The 11,685-nt window shown below is 45.1% G+C and overlaps 1 protein-coding gene across 5 annotated transcripts in view; it reads right to left on the bottom strand.

Annotated features, from left to right (window-relative positions):
• Positions 1-11,390, bottom strand: part of CARHSP1 (calcium regulated heat stable protein 1) — a 36,346-nt gene extending 24,956 nt beyond the window's left edge. The window contains exon 1 of one of the 5 annotated variants that reach the window (XM_054080422.1): positions 11,307-11,390. Coding sequence is in view for 2 of the 5 variants with exons in the window: in XM_054080419.1 (XP_053936394.1) it covers positions 10,200-10,221 (22 nt within the window). In the remaining 3 variants the exon portion in view is untranslated. Of the gene's footprint in view, positions 1-4,134; positions 4,286-7,423; positions 7,443-10,199; positions 10,237-11,192; positions 11,216-11,306 lie in introns of those variants that run through there. The other 4 variants (XM_054080425.1, XM_054080419.1, XM_054080421.1 and 1 more) reach the window with 4 other exon arrangements.
• Between the last annotated feature and the right edge of the window lie 295 nt (positions 11,391-11,685).

Genomic DNA, 11,685 nt, shown 5'->3' on the forward strand with positions numbered 1-11,685 from the left:
TTACAGAGCACCACGCTTGATGTAAGGCTGGGAGGCAGACCCGCACATCAGCCCTTGCACAGCCTGTCCCTGGGCAGGACACAGCAGCCTCTCACCAACCCACTATGGTGGGACTAAGTGGGAGTCACCACAACGGGGAAGAGCTGTTGCACCCATCCATGTGCTCCTGAGGCAGCTAACGGTCCAGCTGCAGGCAAGTCGTTAATCATCACTCCTGGACTAACCAGGCCAGGGTGCTGAGCCAGCACACGCCTGCGGTGTGACGCCCAGCATCTTGCCTTGCGTTCAGTCTGCCAGCTGCTTTCTGCAGCACTGTTAGTCTACAGAACCGGTTGTTTCTGTAGCTGCACAGCGATGCTGTGGCACAGCACTGCCCAGCTGCTTGCAAAATCACTGCCAGCAACACCCACACTGCCAGAACTGCGAGCAGAAGAACACACACCAGCTCCCAAAGCCCTGCTCCAAGCACTCTTTCCCTGGAGCCAAGTACACAACACACCACCTCCAGCAGCAAGTGTTGGTTTCCTCAGATCCAAGTTAGTCTTCACACATCCCAGACAGGCTGTAATAAGTGACGGGGAAGTGTGAAGGGATACCACAAAAGGACTTTTGCAGTGAAATAAGGGAAAATCACAATGACTTGACTCAGTCTGATGCTGGCAGCCAGATGTGGCTGTCTAGGTCAGAGTTCAGTGGAGGGTTACCCTCAACATCCTCCCAGCATCCTGGATGTACAGTTTAAATAAATGCCAAACGAAGGTTGCATAGCGGTACTTAAATACTTCCTATGAGTGGTTTTAGGCCTCTCCTGAGCTCATATAAGCATTTAGCACCCACAGCTTTCTGTGGCAAGGAGCCCCACAACTTAACTGTCGTTGGAGAAAAAAAATCTCCCTTCAGTGGACAGTAAGGAGTAGTCCTTTTTACAGAGACATTCAGAAAGGACAGCAAGATCAAAGGACAGAGCGTAGCAAATACAGTAAGAAAAGGAAAGAGAAGGGCATGAAATGGAAGGCACCAAAGTGGAAAGAAGCATTAACTCAGTGGAGCACACAGGGATAGGTGCAGGCCTATTCATAAATCAAATCTTAATTTTTCCACCAGAAGTGACATAAATGGGATAGAAAGAAGAGCTACAGGCTTCTGTCTGGTGTAGCCCTCCCCCCCTTTTAAATTTCTAGGTACAAAACAAAAACCTTATGCCTTCTTAAAACACATATTAGTATTTCTCAATTACTCCCCAGATTTCTTACTTAAACATCTGCCATTACTCTTTCTGAGACAATAAACCCAAAATATTTCTAAAGATCTAGCTTGTCACAAGTTAGCTGGTTATGGCCAGAAACCAGGTATTATCTATTCAATGTTTTATGGTCTCCAGCACAGAACCACTGTACTGATCACTCCAGAGACAATCCTGCTCCCTTCATCATGCCTCCATTAGCCAAGGCTGGGAACTCTGTTCTTGGACAGCAGAGGCAACATTTAACACATCTCATCGAATTCTTACTAAAGACTCAATCGCAGTAAGCCTACCTATTTCCCAGATGAAATGTAATATATGGCTGAACAGGGAACAAGTTATCCCTTTCAGCGCTTGCTCTCCAGCTCCACAACTCAGCTCTTCCTCCAGTGCTTTTGCAAGTCTGAAGCTCTCCCTCTGCCATTACTCCCATGCTGGTACATCCTATGTGAATTTATTCCAGGATTTATTTCATTTTGGCACAAAATATTTATATCAAAACATGAGAAATATTTCATGTGTCTTGTGTCTAAGTGACTTAGAGCTCATCTACAAGGCAAATGGACTCCTAAGTGTCATACTACTAAACAAAATAGTTATACATATGTGAATACCTAGGCACTTCTGAAAAGTTCTCCCTTTTTCAGCCTCCTCTCACATAACAACACTTCAGCCACGATTATGGGTAAGTTTTTTCGTGCGCAACTTGAAGCCTTTTAAGACTACTGAAATCCCCTGAAGTATTTATGTGGCTCAAGTGTTACTCAGAACACTCAGTTCACAGTGTTTCCTCCCTAATCAACATTTTCAATAGGGGAAAACAGTTCACATTACAGAAATCTATAACCACGGAAATTTATGAGGCATACAAGTATTGACAAAGGAAAAAAATAATGCTCTGAGGATATTTCACCTGCCAGCATTACAACAAGAGGCAGGGTACAGAGTCAGAAAACACTCAGAAATAACTTGATCCTCATACCAGCACCATGAGGCATCCATAGACCCCAAACTCCTTTTTTCCAGGCCCAGCTGTATTTTTTGGCTGTCCCAATGCATGGGACACCTCCCAGTCTCACTGTCCAACACCTCCTGTACATATTTTAAAACATCCTAGTCTAATAATATGATAATACTTCAATTAGATCTCTCAGAAATCAATTAGACAAAAGGATTGTGATCGAGATGTCATTAGGAACCTGCATCAATATCAACTAATGACCGGCAGATATACAATTAACTTGACTACTTCAGGAAACAGAAAATCCTTGGTATCTGACACTAGTGAAGAAACTTCTCGCTTTCTGTTGAGTAACAAAGAAATGCTCATGTTTTCCATTAAAGCCTCCTCCTGTCCCAGTTTTTCTACCTGCATCGCACTTTCCAGGCTCCAGTAGCACAGCTGCACCCACAGGAGGTTTTTCTACCACAGTAAAGTTTTAAAACTCCATTCCATGTGCACGAAAGGTTAGAGATTGGCTTCATCACTTCAACAAAGACAGCTTGATGAAATGCATTTTCAGCCTAGGGTAACTGACAGACGGCTCAGATGTAGAAATGCATATTCCATTACAATCAAACAAAAGCAAACATTTTTACATACACACACAGACACACACACACTTCAGACAGGAGATGGGATGACAGACCTAAATTTCAATAGAGAAAGTTTGTACGTATATGAGCTTATAGATCACTGGCCCATTTAACAATGGCATTTCTGTTTTTCTTTTCCCCTCTGCCATATTTCCTAACCCAATTCACAGTATATCTCTCCATGCTGTACAAAAGCTTGTGCTTGTGACCCTCGGATCCCCCTCAGCGTCCTCATTTCCTCAGCTCTACAGCAGAGATAACAACGGCCTTCGCAGCAGCACGGTGAGGACCAGCACGTCCGTACCGAAGGTACAGAACCCCAGTGAGGCGCAGAGATTCTTCAGGCAGAGGAGAGCCAGCCTCTGGTCCCTGCCAAAATCCAGTCTGTCTCACTCCGGTGTGGATCATACTGCTGGACAGGAACGGAGACTCGAAAGCAGACTTCTTGCAAACCAGCTTAATAAGGGGGAGGTAATGCTTGTGCACTTTGCTCGGCCTGGAGGCAACTGCGCTGTGCGTCTCCATTGTGGCGAGGCTTTGTTACTTGCTGAGCCCCTCCTGAGACCGATGCTTCGGCCCCACAGCAGTGAGCAGGACACAGCACACCCACCGCCTGGCCTAAGACCAAAAAAACTCCCTCTTAGAACTTCAATTCTGCTTTGGGTGTAAAGGAGACTGAGGCAATGGACCTTCATGCCCTGCATTTATGAATGCCATTCCAAAGCAAAATTCATACTGTCGCTCCACGGCAAGGCAAAAGCTTCATCAATACTATAAAATTAATGCTTAGTTTTTGACTCTCAAGCTGAAATTGTTTTAATTTGTTTAGCTAAAGTCTGTAGGACCAGCACTATGCAAATGCACACATTGAACAAATCCGTTCCTCACATAACCAAACTACTTGTAAGCCAGAAAACATTACCATTTTACCTTATGTTTTCTTAGACCTCAGCTCAGTCCCGGCAGCACAACTATCCCCATGGTGAGCTGCTACTTTAGACAGATCCACGTAGTTCCCTGCACTGACAAACAGGTAGTCACTATGTGGTGTAATCAAACCTGCGATTGCATGAACAGCAACAGAGCCAACGCACACACCCTCAGCCGACAGCCTCCAGACCCGCTGCAGGGACAGCAGCCACTTCAATAAACACCCTGAACACTTTGGAAGCCACACGTTATACAAACCCTCCATCACATCTCTTCAGCCTGTTTTCCAGTTTGGAAAACACCGCTGTTAATACACTTTAGACCTCAGGGAAAAAGATTCTTTTTAGTTTCAAAAAACAACTTACGGTATCAGTAGTCCGTCGAGTCTACTGTAGGCAACACATCGCTCTTAGCCAACGGATGAGGAGACGGACCTGCAGGGAGTTTGATTGCTTTCTCCCATTACCATGTGCGCATAAACTAGTCTTTCTCGCTCAGCACATCCACTCTCTGTGTTCAGAGCCAGTTAAATGGCAAAAGGAGTCGTATTGTGTGTTACTGCCTGCAAAACCGCAGCGCCAGCACAGGCACGTGTGCGAGGCCGGATTTCGTGCCTACTTACACAACAACAAAACTATTTACCACGCTGTGATTTTGAGAGCTGTGGCTCTAGCAATGTGCTGGAAGTGTACGGAAAAGGACAGACCTGTCCAGAATCACAGAGGCTGTTGCTATTATTTATGTCTACTGTGTTAATGCTCAAAATACAGACAGAGATCAAAGCAAGGGAATAGGCAACATAAGCTTTTCAGGGAATGTAAAAATCAACTGTTATAGCTGAAAAAAAAAAGCAAATGAATCTTGAGGCATTTATGTTCTTCAGGTATAAAACTAATAATGAGTATAGAGGCACATGTTTAATAGAAAATGTACAAAGGATTGCATTACAGCAGTCAGTACCTTGAGCTGTGTCTACTTCAATTGCAAACACAGAGGGAACAGAACACACAAATAAAGCAAACACCACACACAGCAATGGTGGCAAGTGCCTTTGTGAAAGATTATTTTGATTCCATTTAACTGCTTGGCCATGTGCCAACAGTTGCATGACCTTAAGAAGTCAACATTTTCCATATCTGCTCCCTGGGAGCCACCAGCAGCCTCCCTCTCCTCTATAACCTGTGTTCTATACTTTGGTGAGAATAATTCTAGGACACTGATGGAGTTCCTGAGACAGGGAAAAGCAGCCTTTCTGCACGGAAACAAAATGCATGTTTATTCAGAAACTGAGATTTGCGTAAGATCAATTTTCAGCCACACTTTCAGTAACACCATAAAGCAGAAAGTGAATACAAATATTCACTCTATTTACTCTCCCTCTTACAAGGAAAATAAAAAACCCACCACATGAAATGCTTTGAAATACTTTAAGAACTCCTCCTACCAGTCTCCATCACAAAGTGGCTCTATAAAAAAGACTAACATCATGGTTCCTCATCTCCATTGCTAGCTTTTCTCCAAATAGGAGGAAAGAGAGTCACAATCTACACAGCTGAGTAAATTCTGCATTTCCTGGCTGCTGTCAGCAGAACTCCTGGTCTGGACATGCTGCTGCACAGACAGGCACTGCATTTATTTACACCTCAGTAACAGGTGTCAATTTTGTAAACAGGAAATTCTTTCAGGTTGCTTTTTGGCAGTTTCATTTACCGTTTCAGTAACTGTCAAGAAGTCGCAATAATCACAATAGTTTACTTGAATCAAGTAACTGATGTAACTGAAAACAAGCACATGCCTTTGCCCAGCCTTCTGAAATCATATCATGAAAAGAAAGCCTCCAAAAAAGAATAACTGAGAAGGGAGGAGCTCATAAAACAATATAGCCCATATCACCCAAGTGCCTTGGTTAACCTGACTGGCTGCACAACGTAAAGAAGCCAATCAGTAAATGAGTACTATCATAAAAAGAAAAATCCTCCGCAACCGGACAGGCAAGATTCAATGTTTATTTCCTGGGCACAGACTAGTCTCTGTCTGGACAGTTTCTTAAACAGCAACTCGTAAAGAATTTGAAAGCTTGGGAAAAGCAGCACTCCTGGAAAAGTTTTAAGATGCAGAGTTATGCCTGAAGGAAAGCAGTGTGACTCCCGATGGCAGAACTGGCATGAGAGAAGGCAGCTGGGAAGGCAGGGTGAACATCAGATGCTGAGTTGGCTACAAACCTCTGTCCTCGTTATCCCAACAGTCAGCTGCATAAATAGCATTTTGGAAGCAGAGCTTCAGACTCTGATTCTCAGAAATACATATATTTTTTTTACTGTTAGTCATCAAAAAGCTGCAATTGCAGCAGGCAGCTGTGTCTGCACGCCAAACAGCAGTCTGTCCTCCACTGCAGGGCACAAACACCACTGCTGACGTGACACGCAGCACGCTACACGCAGCTGAGCAAGGCAAAGACCCCCTGCCACAGGCTCCTGCCGCCCAGCATGGGAGCGCCCATCACGCCGACAACGCATCACTTGTGTCTCATGGCTGCACCATCGATGCTGAACACAGCTCGGCCTCACACCTCAGCTTCACAGCAGTCCCCAGCGAGTTAGCTCACAGGCTCCCACTCAAAGTAGCACCAACACATACTTTGCTTTCCTTCCCTTCTCGGAATCAGCCCTAGCTCTTAATGCTCTGCCACTTCCAAAGGCATATGCTGCTCATGAGGCATGGCAAAGGACCAGTGTGGTTTAATATTCAAGAGAAACTATCGGGTCAAGGTTCTCTGTTTTCCTTCATCCCACACAAAGCCCTCTGATCAGATCAGGCACGGAGCCATCACAGTGAGGAACACGCAGTGCAATGTGGCGTGTAGAAGCTTACTTGCTTTTTCCAGAAAACTGTAACAGAGCCCTGCCCTGCAGGGCTGCTTACAGTGGAAAGCCACCCAGCCATTTCACCAGCAGTTATTTTGTTTTCTCTGTGCCTTTATCCCTCCACTATCTGGTTATCTTTCAAAGGAAAGCTGCAGCTCAGCCCCAAGTTTACCTTACCAGACCCTGCTCCTAGGTGAAATGTGTGCTCAAAGGGCACCAAAAAGAATTATTACCTGAACAGCCCAGCAAGAACCCAAACACCAAATTCATGTTTGCTGTCCTTGAAACACTCTGGTATTTAAACACTTGTGGAGACCTCAATCCTATGTCCACTTCCTCCCTGGAGAAATGCAGAATTCAAGGCAAGTGTTAGATTAGCCTGCGGAGCCTAACACTCAGGCCATGGATAGTGGATCAAACATTTAATGTTTGTTTCCTCTAGACTACTGTTCAGTTTCCAAATTGCATTAATAACGCAGCAATCTCTTAATGCGAGCATCATTACCCCGAAGACACTCAATGGTTATTTAAAAAGGATCTCTTACGTTACTCCATTATTTATCTGTATTTTAAATCTACTCAATGAGAAAAGCAGCTGTGCAACAGTCTCAAAACAATGGCAAATAAAGAACCAGCAAACCTCTGAAATCCGTGGTGCAATTGTAGCACTGGAGGAACCACACAAATGAAACCTGATTTAACTGAAATGAGAGGGGGTTTTCCAGGCTGTTGAAGCCCTGTCCATTATCGTGAGGTCAGGCTCCCAGGGCAAAATCTATGCCCCACTTACCCATAAGCCCTACAGCCAAGCCTGAGAAGATGTGACTTGACTCCCATGGTATTCTACAGCTTCCCTGGGGGAGAGCAAACAACAGAAGCACCACTTTAGCGTACTCCACATGGCCCAAAATCGACTGAAATGAAAGCTAAGTGTCTTTCCGCACCACACACAAAGAAAGCATCAGTTCAGTTCCTCTCCCAGATGCAACACACAGCTGCCACTGAGGTGGGGACAGTGCGACCTCATGACAGAGTGGTTCCCACCTCTGCATCTTCTGTTCCTTAATCTCTTTTTTCTTGGTAACTAGCTGAGAGCGTAAAAAAGCAAAGTCTTCCTCCAAAGCGATCTTGCTTGTGCCTGTTTACAAAAACCAAGAGGCAGCTGTTTGTTCTCAGAAAGGGGAGACTGTGCTGCAACAGGGAGGGTTCGATGCTGTGTGTGCAGCACCGTCTCTGTCAAGCTGCAGAGACACCGCTCACTGCCTCGCTCGGGGCTCTTCCTGGTAACACGGGTTATATCACGCCAGCTCTATCCACACACACGTCATGAAAAAGGAGAACAGACACAAAGAAAACCCCTGAACACACTATGTAGCTAGGCGAGGTCGGCTCAGAGGAACAGAATTAGAGAACCGAGAGCGGCACAAGGCTACGGTGCTTCCCCCAGACCCCCAGGTACCCACTGCAGCCCCCAGAGAGCACCTGGACAGGCAGCAATGAACGGAAACGTATGGACATCAGTGCGGGAGGTAGAGCAAATGAAGATTTTTGATCTGTCCAGGGGGATCTGCTCGGACAGCAGGAAGAGACAAAATTAGGCTGAGACCGAAGGAAGCAAAACAATTGTTTCTACTCTGCCCTGAGAGAAAAGAGAAAGCAGCCAGCCGGATGAATGCTTTCTATCTTTCATTTTATCTGAACTACGCTGGGGAGAAACACATCATGCAAACTGAAATCATCACTCTGCATCACTCCTTTCTCTGCAGTGTTTCAGCTGTTTCTTTTTGTTTGGTGCCACATCAGCCTGTTGCAAATAGCAGGATTTTAGTTTTGTTTCTTTAAAACTGTTGTGCAGAAAAAAAGAAGAAAACCCCACAAACCACACCATTTCATTTTGCTTTTCCTTCCTGAAGATCGCTACCCCTCTGCAGTGCAGAGTGCTGTTCCCAGAGCCACTGCCCATGGCCCCAGGAGAAGGCAGCTCCCAGCCTCCGGGAAGGGACGGGATCCCAGCTTGCACTGACTCGTTCTCCTCCCCTGTTCCAAGGCGGAAGTCAAGGGGATTTGCACTTTTCAAACCCAACTCCTCTCTTTAATTTCTGTCAGAAACCCTCCAGATGAGGGACAGATTAACCCTCAACTCTCACCACCAACATCCAGAATTTTCACCAATGTAGACTTGAACAGTTGAAATCTCATTCCATTTTACTAATGACGATCCTCAAGAGTCTTCCTCCAAGAAGTTACTATTGATCCCTGCTGAGTCTACTGCACGGGCAGTGATCCAAAAATGGTTCTTGACAGAAACTCAAAACAAACATAGGTGAAAAGGTGCTATCAGTAACACCCATGTGCTTCTGTACCCCACAGCCCTCTCACGGTACAACAGAAATGGGAAGGGTTTCTTTACATCTGCCACGTCCAGGCTTAGCATCAACAATCTTGGCCATCATCTGCTGGTCCTGTCACCTAGAATAACCCCCACACCATGTTTCATCCAAAGAACCACATTTCGTGCATGTAATACCAGCACAGTCTGGCATTTTGCTGTAAGGGAGCTTTACCAGTAGTAGATACATTTGTAATCACGGTGCTTTTAATTCTTAAAGCATATATAAAGACTGAATTCACCACAAGCACACCACTACCCAAAAAGCAGAAGACAGACATCAGCGTTACCTGGCCTGTCTGGGTACTTTCACATGACCCGTACGTAAATGTTTCTGTGCACACAAGCATGCAAACAAAGGAGGGGATGATGCCGGCCAAAACATTTATAACCACGGGCAAATCCCAGTGAGAGAAGCTGAGGGCAGTGGAAAGGGTAGCGGTGGCCAGAAGCTGGGGCACAGGACAGGGGGGGATGACAGAGATGCAGCAGAGCTGTGCCACTGGTCATGTCCCAGTCGTGAGTCCCCACACACGGCGCTGTGGGGTGAGCTCCAGCCTCAACTCTGCCCCTGCAAAAGGCCACTTCTGAGAAAGGTTTTTTTCTCCTTTTAGACCCTCATATAGCATATGAAAATACGCCCCGTGCCAGCGAACAGTCACATCTTTCCTGCATTTTCATTGACATACACTATTTTTTCTGTAAGCGCACAAAGTCTTCATATATACATACTTTTTAAAAAAACAATTATCCTTACTACATGTCAGTTAAGCCTCTTTAGATTTAATTAGATACTAATCTGCATTTGTGAGAGTGCAAGCCCTCTGCAGCTATGTGATGGGACTTGCTATTAATATGCAACAGAAGGAAACAAAACATGTTTGCAAACCATAGTATAATAATCAGAAGTCAAAAGTTAAGAATAGCAGTGAAAAAAAAAAACCCTTCTCCAGCTCACAAGCAGTAATGATCAGGAGGGTCATGTCAAAGCAGCCTTAAAATTGCCTCAGGTTCTCCAAGAAAGTGAATCTGGCACCACAGAAGGTTTTGCAAACACTTCTCAGAAGTAGCTCCACAGTTCCAGCAAAAACAGTGTCAGTAAAGAACTTCAATTCCCCTCCCTAAAACCCAAATTCAGAGGCACGGATCCAGAAACGAAGCTCAGCACCTTCCCTACCAGAGCAAGAAGCAACGCGCATACAGATCCAACATGCAAAGGGAACATAGAATAAAGTTTTTTTTCCCTGGATTTGATGAACAGAGGTGGTGGCTGCGAGGGGCACCGTCCCTGCCACCGCACCGCACTCTGCAGGACCCGTGAGAAGTTTTGAAGTGTCCCTCTGAGCTGCCAGGCTCTTTTTTTTTTTAATTCCTAGCATGAGAAAGCTCTTATTTAGTTCTTATTTAGTACGCTTTGCTTTCTCGCGATTTATAAAAGAAGCAATTCTGAGTACAACAATGACACATCCTCAGCTCTCGAGTGCAAAAAAACCAAAAAGCACCAAAAAAAGTACCAAAACAAAAGCACCAAAACAAAAGCACCAAAAAAGCACCAAAAAAGCACCAAAGAAAAGCACCAAAGAAAAAAGCACCAAAGAAAAAAGCACCAAAGAAAAAAGCACCAAAAAAAGCACCAAAAAAAGCACCAAAAATAAAGCACCAAAACAAAAGCACCAAAAAAGCACCCAAAAAAGCACCAAAAAAGCACCAAAAAAAGCACCAAAAAAGCACCAAAAAAGCACCAAATAAAAAAGTACCAAAAAAAGCACCAAAAAAGCACCAAATAAAAAAGTACCAAAAAAAGCACCAAAACAAAAGCACCAAAAAGCACCAAAAAAAGCACCAAATAAAAAAGTACCAAAAAAAAGCACCAAAAAAAGCACCAAAAATAAAGCACCAAAACAAAAGCACCAAAAAAGCACCCAAAAAAAGCACCAAAAAAAGCACCAAAAAAGCACCAAATAAAAAAGTACCAAAAAAAGCACCAAAACAAAAGCACCAAAAAAGCACCAAAAAAAGCACCAAATAAAAAAGCACAAAAAAAAAAGGCAACAAAAAAAAGCACCAAATAAAAAAGCACCAAAAAAAAAAAGGCAACAAAAAAAAAAGCACCAAAAAAAAGCACCAAATAAAAAAGCACCAAATAAAAAAGCACCAAATAAAAAAGCACCAAATAAAAGGGACCAAAAGGAAGGCAATCGTCTCTCCTCTCTCCAGCGCACTGACCCCAGGGGCAGGGCGGAGGGCACCCCCCCCGCGGCCCGCAGCCCCCATCCCCGCTCACCTGTCCGGGCCGGCGGCGCCCCGATGGCCGCGGGGGGGGGGGGGGGGCGGCCCCGCGCTCCGCTCCGCCCGCAGCCGCGGCAGCTCCGCCCCGGCCCACGGGGAACCCGCGGGGGGAGGTGCTGACGGGTGTTAGTGCCCCTGCTAAAACACGGCATGCGGGTGATCCCGAGCAAACCCATCCGAGCTGCAGAATGCCGCTTCTAAGCGTGGGAGTCAGTGGGAGAAACACTTATTCACTGGTAAAATATTGAAGAGGATAAAGTCTTCGAAGCAAAGGCAATAATAGTTTTATTTTACAATTCAGCGCTTTTAACAAAGGCATCCCGTCTTAGAAAGGCAGTGGGTAGATAGACTAGCTGGAGACAAAGAACTGCGCA

The sequence above is a fragment of the Cuculus canorus genome, chromosome 15 (assembly GCF_017976375.1).
Source record: "Cuculus canorus isolate bCucCan1 chromosome 15, bCucCan1.pri, whole genome shotgun sequence".
Taxonomy (NCBI): Eukaryota; Metazoa; Chordata; class Aves; order Cuculiformes; family Cuculidae; genus Cuculus; species Cuculus canorus.